At 40.2% G+C, this 18,953-nt stretch overlaps 3 protein-coding genes across 4 annotated transcripts; 1 reads left to right on the forward strand and 2 right to left on the reverse strand.

The window, feature by feature from the left end:
- Positions 1–1,621: 1,621 nt before the first annotated feature.
- On the forward strand, positions 1,622–9,423 carry LOC104793001 (protein PLANT CADMIUM RESISTANCE 10-like). Of its 2 annotated transcripts, none has more exons than XM_087454692.1 (4): positions 1,622–1,772; positions 8,106–8,359; positions 8,737–8,963; positions 9,044–9,423. In XM_087454692.1, the coding sequence occupies exons 2-4, from the start codon at positions 8,179–8,181 to the stop codon at positions 9,206–9,208; spliced, it is 573 nt and encodes a 190-aa protein (XP_087310818.1). In that variant the 5' UTR covers positions 1,622–1,772; positions 8,106–8,178; the 3' UTR covers positions 9,209–9,423. The 2 variants fall into 2 exon arrangements, with proteins under 2 accessions (XP_087310818.1, XP_087310819.1); XM_087454693.1 differs by lacking the exon at positions 1,622–1,772 and adding an exon at positions 2,870–2,896.
- Positions 9,377–12,573, reverse strand: LOC104793000 (ethylene response sensor 1). Its single transcript, XM_087454691.1, has 6 exons — positions 12,087–12,573; positions 10,915–11,848; positions 10,444–10,812; positions 10,097–10,363; positions 9,895–10,022; positions 9,377–9,804 (listed from the first exon to the last, which is right to left on the reverse strand). The coding sequence occupies exons 2-6, from the start codon at positions 11,815–11,817 to the stop codon at positions 9,633–9,635; spliced, it is 1,839 nt and encodes a 612-aa protein (XP_087310817.1). The 5' UTR covers positions 11,818–11,848; positions 12,087–12,573; the 3' UTR covers positions 9,377–9,632.
- Positions 12,574–12,583: 10 nt separating this feature from the next.
- On the reverse strand, positions 12,584–15,783 carry LOC104793002 (bZIP transcription factor 17). The gene is made up of 2 exons (XM_010519274.3): positions 13,570–15,783; positions 12,584–13,231 (listed from the first exon to the last, which is right to left on the reverse strand). The coding sequence occupies exons 1-2, from the start codon at positions 15,317–15,319 to the stop codon at positions 12,807–12,809; spliced, it is 2,175 nt and encodes a 724-aa protein (XP_010517576.1). The 5' UTR covers positions 15,320–15,783; the 3' UTR covers positions 12,584–12,806.
- Between the last annotated feature and the right edge of the window lie 3,170 nt (positions 15,784–18,953).

Here is an 18,953-nt window from a genome sequence, read left to right on the forward strand (position 1 = left end):
ATTCATTTTATCTTTCGCACTCTCTCTCTTTACTCTCTCTGTATCGCGACGGCGATTAAACAAAAACTTTGGATCGCCTCCATCAAAGTGAAGATTTTGCAACGCGAAGGCCTCACTTAGTGTATCATCTTCCAAAATATCCAATTGTAAGAGGTATGTGTTGTAAATTCAAGAACGATTTTGATGTATTCTCGATTTAGGGTTTTTATGATTTTTTTTTATTTAGGGTAAAGGGAAATTGTTTGGGGGATTCGATAGAATAGGGAAATTGTTTGTGGGATTCGATAGATTAGGGCAATTATTTGTGGGATTCGATAGATTTGAGAAATTTTTTGTGGGATTCGATTTAGGGTTTATGTTCCTTTCGCGATTTAGGGTTTCGGGAATTTGTTTGGATAGTTTACTATGTGTTTTTAGATATATGATCTCTCTGATTTTTGTTTCGATTTAGGGTATTGGATTATTTTTTTGGTATCGATGGTTGAGTGTGTCAATTTTTTTGTTATAATTAGGTTTTTGGTTTATGTTTATGGGTTTACCTAGTTGACTCTCCGAGTTTATGGCTTTGTCTCTTAAGATTGTTGTCAGTTTGTATTGATTATGTGGACAATGTATCATGAACATTAGTATACAACTCATGCTCTTTGCTTATTACAGGATATCAGAAGAGAATTAGGAATATCTCTGTTTGGTGAAAAGACGCAGGAAGAAGCAGAGCTACCAAAGGTTTGTAATAAGATAACATGTGGAATGATTGATGTAGCGAAACGTTTGTTCGATGAAATTGGGAACCAGAGAAATTTGTGCTCCTGGAACTCAATGATTGGTAGTCTAGCTACTCACGGGAAACACAACGAAGCTCTTGAGCTTTATTCACAAATGTTGTTGAGCATTTTTTGTTTTGTTTCTTCTTCAGTTCAAATGCATGTTGATTCCTCTGTTCTTTAGAGTTCTAACACTTATGATTTTTCTATTGGTACTTTAGCGAGAAGGAAAAAACCAGATGCAGTGACATTTGTCGGGTTGCTGCTAGCTTGTGTTCATGGTGGGATGGTAGTGAAGGGACAAGAATTGTTTAAGTCCATGAAGGAAGTTCACAAGGTTTCGCCAAAGCTAGAGCACTACGGATGCATGATCGATCTCTTGGGACGTGTTGGGAAGCTGGAAGAAGCATGTGATCTCATCAAAACAATGCCAATGAAACCAGATGCTGTTGTATGGGGAACTCTTTTAGGTGCTTGTAGTTTCCATGGAAATGTTGAGATTTATCAGTTTCTTGATGAAATTTTCAGATTCACTTTGTCATTTTCTTATGTCTATAATGTTAATGTTATATGTTTTATTTTAATTAAAACTTTAATATCTTTTTACATATTTATTTAAATAATTAATTTTTTTAATTAAAAATACTATTATTTTTTCCAGAGGACCAACTGTAAAGGACACCAATGTTCATACAAAATTTAAAAAATTCTCAAAATAAAAATAAAATATTTGAAGGACCAAATATCAGTCCTAACCGATGCACATGCCCTAATAAATAAATTTCTCTTTGTAATGATGCGTACATTAAATTATTATTAATGCGTAGTACATTAACACTTTGAGATATTTATTTTCAGATTATTAATTAAATTGGTGGCCTCTGGTCAAATCACTCCATCTCTCTCTCTCTCTCTCTCTCTCTACAAATAAAAAAAAGTAAGCTCTTTTTCGCGAATCTGAGTTCTCTTCCTCGTAAGACGAATCCAATCTCTCTTCGTCGAGCTCAGGTAAGACCTATTGAAGAAACAGAGGATCAAAAGTTTTCTGTGTGTCTTATTGATATTCGATCTCCATACATATATATTCACAAAAGCGTATCTGTACCAATCATATCTCTGCATATTAAGGAAACTAATTAACTCAGCTGATCACGAGAGATTCACGAACAACTTGATGACCAAGTCTTCTTAACCATGTGTGAACCGTAAGATAATCGGATCCATCTCCAACACCCCCCCTCAAGTTGGAGCATACAGGTTTTGTATGCCTAACTTGATACGAAACCTCGCAAAAGAATCTCTCCCAAGTGGTTTTGTAAATATATCGGCTAGTTGATAGGCAGTACCCACATGCCGAAAGGTGATATTGCCACGAACAAGCTCGTCACGAACAAAATGACAGTCAATCTCTATGTGTTTGGTCCGTTCATGAAAGACCGGATTGGTAGCAATATGAATAGCCGACTGACTGTCACAACACACAACCATCGGTTGATCATGACGCACCCCAAGTGTAAACAACAACTGTTTCAACCATTTTAATTCAGAAGTAAGAAAAGACATCGCACGATATTCCGCCTCTGCAGAAGACTTGCTCACTGTGTCCTGTTTTCTTGTTTTCCAAGAGATCGGTGAGTCCCCTAGCTGAACAATAAAACCGGTTACGGATCGACGTGTGAATGGACATGTTGCGTAGTCAGAGTCGCACCAACCAGTGATTTGAAAACCTCCATTGCTACGAAGCAATATACCTTGTCCCGGATCAGATTTCAGATATCGAACAATACGAAGCGCCCCATCCCAATGTGCCTCACGAGGTTGCTGCATAAACCTGGCTAACATGTGCACCGAAAAAGCAAGATCAGGTCTTGTCACAGCCAAATAAATCAAACGGCCTATCAGCCGGCGATACCGCTGTGGATCAGGAAGAAGTGGAGAAGTATTCATGAACAAATCATGAGTTTGCTCTAGAGGAAATGCCGCTGGTTTAGCACCCATCAAACCAGTTTCAGATATGATGTCCAATGCATATTTTCGTTGACAGATATAGATGCCGGTGGCGTTTCTAGCAACTTCTATCCCCAAAAAATATTTCAAAGGCCCCAAATCCAATCTCTCTTCGTCGAGCTCAGGTAAGACCTATTGAAGAAACAGAGGATCAAAAGTTTTCTGTGTGTCTTATTGATATTCGATCTCCATACATATATATTCACAAAAGCGTATCTGTACCAATCATATCTCTGCATATTAAGGAAACTAATTAACTCAGCTGATCACGAGAGATTCACGAACAACTTGATGACCAAGTCTTCTTAACCATGTGTGAACCGTAAGATAATCGGATCCATCTCCAACACCCCCCCTCAAGTTGGAGCATACAGGTTTTGTATGCCTAACTTGATACGAAACCTCGCAAAAGAATCTCTCCCAAGTGGTTTTGTAAATATATCGGCTAGTTGATAGGCAGTACCCACATGCCGAAAGGTGATATTGCCACGAACAAGCTCGTCACGAACAAAATGACAGTCAATCTCTATGTGTTTGGTCCGTTCATGAAAGACCGGATTGGTAGCAATATGAATAGCCGACTGACTGTCACAACACACAACCATCGGTTGATCATGACGCACCCCAAGTGTAAACAACAACTGTTTCAACCATTTTAATTCAGAAGTAAGAAAAGACATCGCACGATATTCCGCCTCTGCAGAAGACTTGCTCACTGTGTCCTGTTTTCTTGTTTTCCAAGAGATCGGTGAGTCCCCTAGCTGAACAATAAAACCGGTTACGGATCGACGTGTGAATGGACATGTTGCGTAGTCAGAGTCGCACCAACCAGTGATTTGAAAACCTCCATTGCTACGAAGCAATATACCTTGTCCCGGATCAGATTTCAGATATCGAACAATACGAAGCGCCCCATCCCAATGTGCCTCACGAGGTTGCTGCATAAACCTGGCTAACATGTGCACCGAAAAAGCAAGATCAGGTCTTGTCACAGCCAAATAAATCAAACGGCCTATCAGCCGGCGATACCGCTGTGGATCAGGAAGAAGTGGAGAAGTATTCATGAACAAATCATGAGTTTGCTCTAGAGGAAATGCCGCTGGTTTAGCACCCATCAAACCAGTTTCAGATATGATGTCCAATGCATATTTTCGTTGACAGATATAGATGCCGGTGGCGTTTCTAGCAACTTCTATCCCCAAAAAATATTTCAAAGGCCCCAAATCCTTCATATGAAAACAAGAAGACAAATAATCTTTGAAATCCTGAGTCGCCTTTGGAGAGCTGCCCGCAATGATCAAATCATCAACATAGATCAAGATATTGATGTGAACAAGACCTCTCGTGAGAGTAAACAGAGAGTAATCAGAAAGAGACTGCACAAACCCATAGCTCTTCAAAGCAGTTGTTAACTTCTCAAACCAACATCTGGGAGCCTGTTTTAAACCGTATATAGCTTTGTGAAGTCGACATACCTTGTTAGGATGAGATGCACCAAATCCAGGAGGCAATTTCATATAAACCTCTTCCTGCAGATCACCATGTAAGAACGCATTGTGGACATCCATTTGATGAATTTCCCAGTTACGTTTTGCAGCAACATCAAGAAACAGTCGAACAGTCTCCATCTTTGCAACCGGTGCAAAGGTTTCACCATAGTCTTCACCCTCTTTTTGTTTGTTGCCAAGAGCAACAAGACGAGATTTATAGCGTTCGACCGAGCCATCCGAATTATGTTTAACTTTGTAGACCCACTGACACCCAATAGCTCTTTTTCCAGGAGGTAAATCCACAACTGACCAAGTCTTATTTGCTTCTTGCGCATCAATCTCAGTAGTCATAGATTGATTCCATCGTTTGTCTACCACTGCCTCTTTATACGAACGTGGTTCTCGAGCAGTTGCAATTGCGGCCATATAAGCAACATGAGACCCTGAAAAACGCTTCTTTGTATCTTGATTGGAGATTGGATAGCGTACCTTATCAGAAACTTCACATTCAGCGGAGTTGACAACAAAGTCTTTCAAAGTCACTGGTGGTTCACGTTTCCGTTGACTCTGTCGAGGAGGAGGCAGAGCCGGCGGAGCAACAACAGCGACGGACGGTGGGGGTTGTCGTGAAGGTTGAGGCGGAGGAGCGGGAATCGGCACCGGAGAGGAAGAAGAAGGTGTCGAGGAAGCTGTTGACGAGGAGCCTCGTGGATCATGTGTCGCCGGCAAGGAAGAATCGGGAATCGGCAATGGAGATGAATGAGCATCGTGTGACGTGGGAGCTGGGTTGTCATGTGGGCCAGAGCCTGTTGAAGTTGGGCCTATTAAATTTAATGGACTTACTTGTAAAGGCTGTTCATGGTCTCCAAATGGGCCAGGAGAGTGAGAAGCCCATAACTGTGGATTGTCTTCTTCATTCACGACTGTGACCGACGTAGAAGACCTCGAGGAGAAGGGAAATTCAACCTCCGAGAATACAACATCTCTGGAGACAAAAAATTCTGCTGCTTCTATATCAAATAATCGCCATCCCTTCTGACCGTGTGGATAACCCACAAAAACACACCTCCGACTTCGCGACTCAAATTTGTCACCGTGACGTCGCGGATTATATGCATAACAGAGACTGCCAAAAACCCGTAAATGCTCATAAAGTGGTGGTTTCTTATGAAGACGTTCATACGGAGTCTGATTGTTGAGCACTGGACTCGGCGTCCTGTTGATTAAGTAAGCCGCCGTGAGAACACATTCCCCCCAAAACTCTAATGGAAGATGTGCTTGAAACCGTAATGCTCTCGCGACATTGAGGATATGCCGGTGCTTTCTTTCAACTCTCCCATTCTGTTCCGGTGTATAAACACAGGAACGTTCATGAACTATGCCTTGTTCGTGAAAGAATTTTGTCATAGACAAAAATTCCAAGCCGTTATCACTACGTACGGTTCGAACGTCTTCACCAAATTGACGTTTCGTGAAGGCAAGAAAATTCTTTAAATGCCGAGCAACCTCTGTTTTGTCAACCAACAAATACAGCCATACACCCCTTGAGTAGTCATCGACTATTGTCAAAAAATACTTAGCTCCAGAATGAGATGTTGTCCGGTAAGGTCCCCACAAGTCACAATGTATCAATTCAAAGATGCGCACTGTTTTATTCAAACTTAAGGGAAAAGACTGTCGAGTTTGCTTAGCACGAAGGCATACATCACAAGCTTTATTCAAATGCATAGAAGAAACAGAAATAGCAGGAAGTTGACACACAACTTTCGCCGAAGGATGTCCCATGCGACTATGCCACAGCTCATATTCTTTTTCCTCCTTTGTAGTGACAGATGCCGCAAGCTCCATACTGCGAAAGTGAAATGTCCCACCCGCTCTAGTACCCATCCCAATCACCATCCTCGAAGTGCGGTCCTGGACCACAAGAAAGTGATCAGACATTTGCAAAACACATCGATTCTCATCCATCAATTGACCAATTGAAATCAAATCTGTGTGAAAGCCTTCTACATAAAACACAGACTGCATGACCAGATCAGATCCTAATTTAACGGTTCCTTCCTTGACAGATACTCGTTCTCTACCATCAGCCAAAATAATTAAAACTGGAGCCATATCTCTTATATTTGTCAAAACATCTAAGTTCCCCGTCAAATGATGAGAAGCCCCTGTATCCATAATCCAAGAGGGATAGATAGACTTACCCGTTAACTTCTCTGTAGAGGGACCCTTTCCAGCATTAAGAATCTTCTTAATAGTTTGCCACTGATCATCGGTCAAGCCGCTTACACCATCACGATCCTGATCCGTGATCACATGATTAGCTTGGTGAGTTGTGTCGATGTGCGGAACACTCACACAGTTAGCATAAGCATGAGAACCACGACCTCGACCTCCACTAGAACTTGCTCCTCCGCGACCGCGACTCTGCAAAGACCGGCTACGCGGACGGTCACCCCACCATTCTGGATATCCAATGACAGCATAGCACCTGTCAGAGACATGGCCAGTCCGGTTACAATGTTTGCATACAACACCCTTGTCTTTATCATCATTCCGGGGTTGAGAAAATCCCGTACGAGACCGCAGCTGAACAGCAAAGGCACTGACATCCGGCTGAACCTCCAACGCCTTGGTACCATTCAGAATCAAATCTTCTTCTTGCCTCACCAGATTATACACCTCCTCCAATGATGGGACCGGGTTGCGAGAGACAAGACTCGAACGAACCGTACGGAACAAAGTATCATCAAGACCAAAAAGGAATTGTTGAACCTTGTCTTCTTCACGATCTCTTTCTTGAAGAGTAGCAAGATCACAGTCACATTTGCCGCATTTGCAGACACGCAAAGGACGAGAAATTGCCATGCTATCCCAGATCTTCGTTAGCTTTCCATAGTACGTTTCGATAGACAAACCTCTTTGTTTGCAGCTTGCAAGCTCAACCTTGATCTGCTGTAGTCGTGGTCCATTCATCACTGAGAAGCGTTTCTGCAAGTGATCCCAAAGATCCTTAGCGACATCTCGATGTGAGATGTTGGACTTAAGCGCAGGATCAATTGTCATCTTGATCCAAGACACAAGAAGTGCTTGAATAGTCCACCAGTCTTCATAATCCGAAGATCCTTCGTCAGGCCGAGGAATTGCCCCCGTAAGAAAACCAAATTTTTTGCGAGAACAAAGCGCCGTCTTCATTGCGCAAGCCCACTCGTCGTAGTTATCTCCCTTCAACAATGGATGAGAGATGACAGCCCCTGGATTATCAGCAGAGGTCAGATCATAAGGTGAAATCGTTCGCCTTACTTCAGTCGTGTTCACGGCATGATTGCCGTTCGGATTCGCAGCAAGGTTGCTGTTCGGGTTCGTCGGAAAATTTCCGGTTTGAGGAATACCGTCCACCATCGTCGTTCAAAAGAAAAGAAAAAACGTTTTTGTTTATAGAAATGATTCAGGCTCTGATACCATGAAGAAACAGAGGATCAAAAGTTTTCTGTGTGTCTTATTGATATTCGATCTCCATACATATATATTCACAAAAGCGTATCTGTACCAATCATATCTCTGCATATTAAGGAAACTAATTAACTCAGCTGATCACGAGAGATTCACGAACAACTTGATGACCAAGTCTTCTTAACCATGTGTGAACCGTAAGATAATCGGATCCATCTCCAACACCTATATGGCTTTTCTTGGTTTTTGTTTACTCTCTCTCTTAATCTGCTTTCGCTGATTCGTGTCCGATCATCTTTGTCTCTCTGCTTCTTTGCGCTTATCGTTTCTTTTTTTATGCTCTTCGAAGTATTGATCTGTTACATATATCTTTCTTGGTGTCTAATTTTAGGCTTTAAGGTAGTGTAAAATACGATCGTTCTTGAAATTGGATTCAAGAAAGTGACAAGCTTCAGAGGATTAGGATGAAAGAGACGGGCCATTACGTGCCACCACCTTATGTTCCATTAAGACAGTCAGATTCTGAAGCTGAAGTCAAGACCGCTACTTCAAATCTGGAAATTGCTGTTTCTCAAAGCTCAAAAGATGATGATCCGAGACAATGGTCATCTGGTATATGCGCGTGCTTCGACGATATGCAGAGCTGTATGCTACTTCCAAACCTTCATTTTACTTGAGGAACCAATTTTTTTAAAGGTGCCGCTTTGAATTGACCTGTCAGATATGCCTGCCTATGTGTTTGTGGTTCTAGTTAGTAGTTCTTGCTGAGGTTATTTTTTGGTTAGAAGCATAACCATTTGCATTTCTTGAATAGGTTGGTTGGGAAAGAAACTTAAGTTTAGGTGTTACAAGCTTTGGTGCAGAAATTTTTTTCCACGATTTATTTGCTTGAGCTTTCCTTGTGCTACTTACTTCTCTTGGACATGATTATGTTTCCTTGTTTTTGGTAAAGATCATCATCATCTAGACAACTGTTTTGAGAGCAACTTTAGAACTTACTGCGGTTTGTTTTGGATGAACAGGTTGTATAGGTTTGTTCTGTCCATGTTATATCTTTGGCATAAACGCCGAGTTTTTGGGGTCTGGAACATTTGCAGGACCCTGCTTAACTCATTGCATTTCATGGACTTTGGTCAACACCATTTGCTGCTTTGCAACAAATGGTGTGTTACTCGGTCTGCCAGGATGCTTTGTATCATGTTATGCTTGCGGATACCGCAGGTCATTAAGAACCAAATATAATTTACAGGTACGAATGACTCAATGGACACGTATGCTTCCATTTGGTCTGTGCTGCGTTTCTGACTGATCTAACAATCTTTGATACAGGAGGCTCCATGTGGGGATTTTGTAACACACTTTTTCTGTCACTTGTGTGCCATTTGCCAAGAATACAGAGAGATTCAAGGACGTAGAAGTGGCTCATATCCTCCCAACATGAAGATGGCTATCACTGATGCCCCCTTGGCTCAAACCATGGAATCAGCTAACTGATCACTTTTTTCCCCTTGATTTGTTCAGTTTCTATTGTACAAGACATTTTTCTTGGCATCGACTTTTGCTATGTATTTGAGAAGTTTGATGAGTAAAGTAACTTTGAGTTGTAAGTTTATCATAGATAGAAGGAAAAAAGTTTGATTTAGTAAGGTACATATGTTGCTCTTGTCGTGAAGACTTATATTATATATTTCTTCAATAGTGTTTCGAAACGTATTCTCTAAAATAATGTTCAATAAAATAAGGTACATCCCCGTACGTATATAGTTTTTTTATTTTACATATTCCATTCAACAAAATCCAATAAGTTAGATCAGACCGTGCGGTCGTGTATTTTCTTCTCTCTTGCTCCTGTGTAATTAAAAAGTCTCTAGTCTCTCTCCTCAATACAAGTCACAACATGTCTTTCCAACGTAATGTATCACCAGTTCCACGGTCTGGTTTGTGATTTAGCTGCAAGATGTAGCGCCATTGAACCACTGCTACTGGTTGGACCTTTGCAGATACCGAGTCTGATGATGAAGGAAGCTGTGCAGCCTTTCTCTAGGCCTTCGCTTTCTATCCACATGTATCCTCCCATTAGCCCCACGAACCTAACCAGAGACACCCCACAACAAAAGCTTACCCTTTAGCTATTTGTGATACCATGTGCTTAATAACTTATATGTACTTTGGGTCGTTACCGTTTGCAGAGAGCTAGCCCGAGTCCTCCACCAGAATGGTTCCTCTGAGTTCCAGTCCGAGGCTGTACAAATTTGGTGAAGAGCAAAGGAATGTCTTGCGTGTGAATTCCACACCCTGTGTCCTTCACCTACACCAATATTGTTACATTTAGGACAAGAAGCTTAACTTTCTTGTTTCAATAATATGTAGATTAGGACTAACCTGCACGCATAGGTAGAAGTGACTGTCACTGAGAACTGGAAAGAATTCTGGAGATGGTAATTCTTGTAAGGACTCAGGTTTCATGATAGAGGCAATTATGGAGATGTAGCCTTCCTTGGTGAATTTCACAGCATTGCCCATGATGTTGAGAATAGTCTGCATCAGACGTTTCTCATCACCAATAGCATAAGTTGGTAAGTCTGCAGATAGAATCAGATTCGTTGATAGTTTCTTCACTGATGCGATTGGCTTTATGAGAGAGATGACCTGCAGATTCAAAGCGCCCATGTTATTGTTATGTAAGACATATAATGGACTTCACTGGTCAACCTGCGGTATTTAGTTACCTCTTCAAAGATCGCTTGGAGACTGAATGGTTCATTTTCCAAGAGTAAGCTCCCATCTTCCAATCTCGAAAGATCCAGGACGTCGCTGATGAGCGTAGCCACAAGATTGCTGCTTTTCAGTATCGTCTCAATCATAACTCTCTGCTCTGGAGACAGCTCAGTCTCAAGGAGGAGAGAAGACAGAGAGATGATGGCATGCATTGGTGTCCTCATCTCGTGGTTCATGACAGCGAGGAAATCATTTCGAGCATGTACTGCCATCTCTGCCTCTTGACGAGCCTTGTCTAAAGCAAAATTCTGCTCCATAAGCTGGTCTCGAGCGTGCATGGATTCCTCCAAAATTGCAGCGTGTGAGAGAGCCACAGCCACCTAAATGAAGTGAGAGCCAGGGGACAAAACCAAAAAACAATTAAAAGGCTGGTAACGCAACTTGGTACACAACCAAACATATGTACAAGTGAAGAGATGGACCTGATCCGCCACATTTTCTACGAGTTCTAACTCATGGTCTCTCCATTTCCTTGCACCATCAGTTGGGAGAATCAGGACCATGATAGCATAACCTTTGCCAGAGAGATCCGACCAGTCACCGCCTTGGAAATTTGAGAGATGTAAAAGAGGTACACGGACAGAAACAACCTCGGGAGGTGAATATCTCCCAACAGGAGGCCCAATCTTAGCCAAAGGACAAGTATGAGGAATGTGCATCGCTTGAGCGCTATTGAAGAGTTCATTAATAATGGGCAGATTAATAGGGACACTGCTTCCAACTTGTATTTTGTGGCTCAAAGTATGAGAAAGCTGCAAATAAAGACCACTCTGAGAAGGCATCCACAAGGCACATTCCTCGAGGCAAAGAGTTTTACCAAGCTCAACGAGAGTGGTTCTTAGAATAGTATGTCTATCAAGCGTTCTTCTAATCCCATGAGTAAGCATCCTAACATGCCTACCAGTCTCCTCTTGCGTTAGTATAAGACCCATTTCTCTGTCTAGCTCATCAGCTTTCTTCTTGAGAAACAGTTCCCGGTTCTTGACACTGAGAAGATCAGGAATAATATGAACCAACATCAACGCGGTCGCACACGAGACAACAGCGCAGGAGACTTTGGCAATAGTCATGACGATAGCAACAACTTTGGAGTGCATGAAGAACATCCAAAGGTTGATGAAATGTGTAGCTCCACAGAGAATGATGAATGCTCCAAACTGCATGAGGACCCATTTGTAAGGGAAGAAAGCAGACTTCTGGACGAAGTATATAAGCTCGAGTGGGATAGAGAAGTATGCAAGAGCGATCAACGCATCGGAGATGTATTGGTACTTCACTAACAGATCATCTTGATTCACATGCGTCTCAAAACAATCGCATTCCATTTTCGTTGGAGCTTTGACCTCTGTTGTTGACCTGGTCAACAAAATCACATATTCAAAGAAGAAAAAATTGAAGATATCATCAGCTCAAGTTACGTTTTGAGGAGGACTTGACTAGATTTGGACTAGAGTTACAGGGAATGAAATCGATGCTAAATCGATCTAGAAATTTATAAATCTACAAAAATGAATTTGATTCCGATCAGACGAAAACGTTACTAAAGCCAAGCAGTGAAATCAATCGTTGTAAATAGATAGATCCGATCATGTACCTGGAAGAGAAGGATTCATAGCGGCGGAGCTGTTGGTGGTGGTGTGAGCCTCATAGCTTTGGGGCAAACGAAAGATGAAAAATAATTTATAGTATAAAAAAAAAAACAGAAAGTTCAAGTTCGTCGTCTCCAACGGATCCGAGCTTATGAAGAAAGAACTTGACGAAACGAAGCGTACAGTGATAAAGAAAGAAGAAGGAACCAATGAGCTAAAGCATTTTTTTATGTTTTGCAATGGGGGAAGTTCACGTGTTCATGCCTACTTGTTACATTTAAAAATAAAATGATCACTTTCTTTTTTCTTCTGACAAATAATAAATTAATCGAAAAGTGAGCTCAGGTTCATGAACCTGAGTTAACAAAAAAGCTAATCCAAATCTCTCTCCGTCAAACTCAGGTAAAGAGGCACTTTTGTCTCGGTAAAGTTTTGAGCTAATGGAGTTTGTACACACCAACTTTTGCAATGTAATTGTGAAGTTTGATCCGTAATGCAAAACTTTCTAAGGTTATAAGTTTATAAAAGGTTAAAAAAAAAAAAAGTTACAGCATTCGGATTCTACATCTGGAAACAAACAAAAAAGCCGGACAACGGGTAAATATAGCTCTATTGGATATTACTTTGATGATACCAAAGAGCAGGGTATTTATTCTTTACATACAAAAAGCCTAAGAGGAGAGAAGACCAGCGGAAATATGTTTCAATCCTCTCAAAAAGTCTTTTTAAGTGGTCACAAGATGAGGAGCTCCTGATCGAGGTAGGACACACGAGTATGTTACATACTTTGCACTGTCTAGAAGCACGACGACAAAAACTCGGGACAGTGATTTTGGTCCCCCAATCATCCCTTCTATATCTCCGTCACCACCTTCTCTCGGATCAACAAGCACAGATACAACCACTGACGACGCTGGCTTGATTTCTTTGCTACTGCTGTTTCTTTGGTGTTCTTTGGTGAGGTTAAAATCTGATCCTGGGAGTGGAATGGGAAGACCGCGAAGGATCCTTCTGTTCTTTCTCTTGTGTGTGTCTGTGGTGTTCTTAACGTGTTCAGCAGAGACGTTGGTTGCAGGAATGATGGCTCCAGAGGTTGAGGAGACATCAAACTGAAACACTTCAGTGCACATCCCTGAACTAAACATGGGCCCTACAATAGTCATATAACAAAAAAATAAGATGTTGTTAAATAGTGAACCAAGTGTCAGTAAGACTTCAAGCTACCATTGTGCGTCAAGTTTCTGCAGAAAAGGGCGAAGAGAAATAAACACCAGATCTACTCTTTTCAATCTATATGAGTAACAATGTCACATGTTCCTAGTTAATATCTAATCTAGATTGTTGGATGCATCTACTTATGACCACAGATTTGCTGAAGGTTCAGCATCATTAAAGTGTTCTTGTGTCAAAAAATCAAGATATAGTAAGGACTAGTATACATAATTAAGTCAAGGGAACAGAAAGTAACATGAGAAACCCGTGAATTACCTGCAACACCTTCACGAAACCATTGCTGCATTTCACCGTTGGCTGCTTTTGTTTTGAATTGGTCTTTCAGAGTATCAGCGGAGCCAGAGGATAGAGCTTTCTGTTTTTCAGTCTTAGATCTATAGAGATGCTTAGCCATTTCCTCGGTCCTTCCCACGTCAGGTAAAGGCAGTGCAGGGGAATAATCTTTCGGAATCACCAAATCAGCGTTCCTCTCATTTGATTCAGAAGCCTTTCTCGAAGCCACGGCTTTCTCACTCGCCAATATAGAGTTAATAATCAAATTCCCATCTATCTTCACAAGCTTGTCATTCCTCGGAACAAAGAGTGATGCAACTAGAGGCTCACTACCATTTCCAGGAGGCACAGAGCTCTCTGTTGCGGATATATTTTTCCTTGTTCCTTGATCAGAATCTCTCCCGCAATGTATCCCGTTACTATTAGAAACCCCAGTGCCAGCACCACTACGAGATGCATCCAAAACTCTATCCCTATGCTGACTGTAAATCTGATCAGTAATATAATTAGACCTATAGTTCCCATAAAAAGCACCACTAATTCCTCCATAATTAACGTTCACAATTGGAGCCAATGCACCAAACAAAAATAGACAAAACAGAAGCCCCAGAAAACTAATACTGGCGACCTTCTTGGTCTTAGCTTCACTCTTCTTACTCTCCGACTTCTTTGCCTTGGATGTTCCAAGAGGATTCTGTGGTTTCAACCTAGGAATGGGAATCAAAGGCACTTGAGACCCTTGTTGCTTGACAATGTAAGGCGGACAAGGCATCCATGGATAAGGCATTGGAGCCATAGGTGGATACATTCCCATGGGAGGTGGTGGATGATGCGGTGGACACATTCCATTGGCTCCCAATTGCTGCCTTAGAGTAGCATTCTCAGCCATGACATAAGACATCTTGCCATTCAAATCCGTTATAGTGGAATGCAAATTCCTAACCTTCTCTTCAAGCTCCTCAACGTAATGCTTCTTCCTCTGTCTCGAAAGCTGCGCGCTTTCACGGTTTCTCATGAGTCTAGCTTTCTTTTTCTCATCTTCCTCGCCGGTCACAGCACTTGCGTCTGCATCCTCCCCTGATCTCCTATACTTACTGTTCCTAGACTCGTCACTCAAATCCTCTTCGATCTCTTTCTTCCTCTTGGTAATAATAGACGTCGTAGTAGTAGTAGCCACAGCTTCTTCCACCTTGACCTTCTGGTCGACGACAACGTTACCTGATTTAGGAGACGATTCATTCGTAGCTTCGGAGACATCAGAACCGCAATTACCGGAGCCCTGAGAGGACAACGGAGTCGGTAGATCTAAGCTACGGTCAGCACCGGAGCATCGATCATCAGAGTCATCCCTAGGCGATTCACGGTTACAGCAACCCGAAGTTGTAACGGCATCATCTTTGGTGGGAAGAAGAAGAGAACCACCGGAGATTCCAGAAGCTTCGGAGTCGGGGGTGAAATCACCGAAGTGCTCTTGGGTAGAGGCATTGACAGGGATGAGAAACGACTCGTTCTCAGCGGGGAAGTAGAGATCGTCCATACCGTCGAAAGTGAGCTCGAATTCACCATCGGGGAAACCCAGATCGGACATGAGTTCACCAATCGGAGTCTGATCGGAGCCGAAATGATCATCGAACGGAGGGATCGAGATGGAATCGAAATCGGAAGGAGGAGGGTGGGTGGAATTAGGGTCCGGAGCAGGTGGTGGAGGCTGCTCCGTGATTGGTTCAGCCATTTGTTTAATCTGAGTTTTTAGGGTTACGAATTGGGGAGATGATGATGATGAAGAAGGAAGAGAGAGAGAGAGAGAGAGAGAGAGAGAGAGAGAGAGAGAGAGAGAGAGAGAGAGAGAAGAAAGGGGTTATGGGAGTGATGCGGGAGAAAGACGACGAGGGGTTTAAAGACAAAGAGAGAGAGAGAGAGAGAGAGAGGAAGAAGGAAGAGGAAGGTGTGGTTGCTTCCGTCTTCTTCGTCTACGGCGCGTGGTCGCTAAACATACACACTAGTGATGTGATGATGATGAGGGAACCTATATAATCCAAAATATATCTCTTTCCTTGATTAATTAATAAACAACAAATCTAGAAAATAAATAAATTAGAGAGGTTATTTTGAATAACTTTATTACTAAACTGTACCTAAATTAACTTGTATGACCATCATGATGTGCTTTTGTTATGTATCCTAATTTTTTGCTTCTTCTTTTAAAATTAATTTTTAAAAATATATATAGTAGTAAGTCTCTAATCCATAAATAATATCAATTTCAGATGATTGACTAAAAATAGTTGATTTGATTTGTGAGATTAAAAAAAAAACAGATTTTATTTTATTTATTTATTTTCTATAGTCTATTTATTTTCTTTCTTTTTTAGTTAAAGTTTATTGTATGAAGTCAATCAAATCTATAAAGTTTAGAATTTATTGCGCATACTAATTATCATACTAAGTATGTTCGTGATTCTTAATTTACATATTTTGCTATTTGTTAGTTGTTTTTTTTTTTTTTTTTACTTTTGTAGAATTATTTCATAACTCAACAAGATTAGAGTGTATACAAAAATTCAAAGTATAGGTTGATTAAAAGACGACGACAGAGGAGTTCTGAGTTCCTCCCCACACATGCATATTATGTCGACCATTGTCTTTGTCTTTCATTTGGTTTGGCACTTGAGGTAGGGGCTGGCTAGCAAAGCATGTGCACGACGTTCTAGTTTTATAGTATAACCTTAAATTTGGTAGTGAATACTTGTGGGAGTTGACTTTTAGGAGATCATGACTTTATTATGTGTCCAATCCAATTTTTAGGAGCCTATATTATATATGTAGGTCCTTTGTGCATTATCTATTTTTTTAAGTCTAGAATATTCTTGCCTAATTTATTTCCTTTTAGAATATAAAGGCAGAAAGATAGGTATATGTTTTCTGTTTATAAAATCTCAATAGTACTCTCTTTACCTTCATCGGTTTATAAATTTACTAACAAATTCCTTTTTTGGTCGGCTATTTACTAACAAATTTTTCTGATATAAGTTGTGGATATAATAAATGGCGAGTGTGAAACAAAGCACGAGAGGAAGAGAGTGGGAGGGATTTGGTAATCCACATGTTAAAAAGCACGTTGACTGCATTTGTGTTAGTTTTGGAGTGAAGGAAGGGTTTTCGTTATTTGTCTCTCTCTCCCGAAACTTCTCTCTTCTGATTAAAAAAACCTTAAAAAAATAATAATGCTATCTTATCGCTTCACTTTCCAACTGTGTGTCGTTTTTGAGTCTCTTTCCCGTCACGCATGTCTCCTCTCCCCCCCCCCCTCTGCATCACTCATCATTTTCTTTTCTCTCTCTCACCTCATAGCCTCACACTATTAACTTGATAGTTGATTGACTATTTAGTAACTTTAAAGTATTTATAAACTTTTTTTGTTATAAGCTAAGAAACAATTCATTTGATGCATTGCTTTTTCTTTCTTACTTACTAATCTTATAGTATAGCACCATCATAAATATCATACAATATATAGTAAGGTCATGTTCTGGTCTAGTTTCTTAATTCTCTATGAGCAACCGACTTCTTTGTCTTGAGATTTGCCACTACATATATAACCGGAATTCTTAGTTTAAAACTTAAATTTAACTAATCAGAATTCTAACGTCTTTACTTTTTATGTTAAAGATAATTTATAAACTTGCAGTTTTTTTCACTTCGATTATCTACACGTTAGTTTGATTTTTTGGATTGCAATGCAAATATGCAATCACGGATCGTTAGTTATAAATATAATTAAAAGTATAAATAAACATGGGGATTTGCGTTCAGGTTCAAACAATGAGTTGGATAGCCGCTTGGAAGCTAGCTACAAGGTATTATCAATTCTAGCTAAGTCACATATTTAGACATATACCTCTTTTGGATTCTTTATAAGTCACATTTTTCACAAGGTAGATTCACCAAGATCACGAAAATACTACATTAGGACACCGCCAAAATTAGGAAAGAGACAATCATTTTCACAAGATTTGGAGGACCGCAAGAATCATGTAAGACAACACTTAAAAAAAAAAGAAAAAAAGAAAGAAAAAAAACATATGATATGATCTCACACTTTTCTCTAGAGGTGCTTGCAAAGAGAGAGAGAGAGCTGGTGTGGGTGCACAATGCAATTCTAAAGCCTTCGAGAATACCTATAACAAAGCATCAGAGGAATAGCAATGTTCTATAACATCTTCTACATATTGCCATTAGGCATTAGCCCTGACCAAGTTTCATATGTCTTCGAACCTTCGAAACAACAAGCATCAAATAATTGTATGCGTACATATGTCAAAACTTTTAGAAAAGAAAAAAAAATATGTCACAGTCGCTACTAACACTAATTTCAGCTCTTAGTAGAGTAACCAAGTTGCGTACACTGTTCGGAAGTGACGGTGATGCTCTATCGAGATGTTCATCATAACTTCTCATTCCCTCTATTAGACGAGACATAGGGTAATTAGTCATATCTGACGAGACATATCTGATGATGTACAAGCAGCCTTCTCAGCCAAACATAGGGTAATTAGTCGACCAACCAAGATATTTAGAGCATGAGTAGAGGGGTTCATTTCATACATACAAATACAAACATATCTCCTAATTTGCAAAACCAAGAAGCCACTTTGTGGTTTTTATGGGATTTTTCCCTTTTTGTATATCCTCCCCATTTTTTATTTTATTTTTCTGTACGGCTCTTTAACTTTTTTAATTACAATTTTTCACCCACAAGTTTCTCATAATTCTCTCAAAGAACACTAAGGTATTGAAAATTTCATAGATGTGACCACAAATTTCTATAAAATCCATTTTTGTGATTTTGTTAACAAATTTGAGTATGAAATTAACAATCAACGTAGATGAAAGTAAAATTCTTATTTTTAAAAAACAACGACGAGGTGAATCATCAGATAAATTTTACATAATGTATATGAAATTAGGGTAATTTTGAGTAATAACCAAAATATGAGGTAAAACGGTGAGGAAAGAATGAGAAATTGGTTTTTCTTGTAATTTTCTGTAAAAAAAGCTTTGACTCTCTTCTTCATCTTCTTCAAAAAAGTTTCTATTTTTTGTAGGCTGTGAAATGTTAAAAACACACAATTTCAGAAAACTGTGAACTGTGAATGTGATTCTAGCTACAAATTTCCGGTAAGGTTCGTTCTTCTCTAGAGTAGGCTTTTTATTTACAAGAGATTCATGAACAGAGGCCTCTCTCTAGGCTTTTGCTTTTTAATATACTTAAAGATGTTCTCGCTGCTTAAATTTCTCAGTTTATCGTCTCTCAGATTTTCTGCCTGCTTAAATTTCTCAGTCTTTCTTTTTATCTTGTTTTTAGG

Source organism: Camelina sativa, chromosome 6 (genome assembly GCF_030686135.1).
Source record: "Camelina sativa cultivar CO46 ecotype springtype chromosome 6, ASM3068613v1".
Classification (NCBI taxonomy): Eukaryota; Viridiplantae; Streptophyta; class Magnoliopsida; order Brassicales; family Brassicaceae; genus Camelina; species Camelina sativa.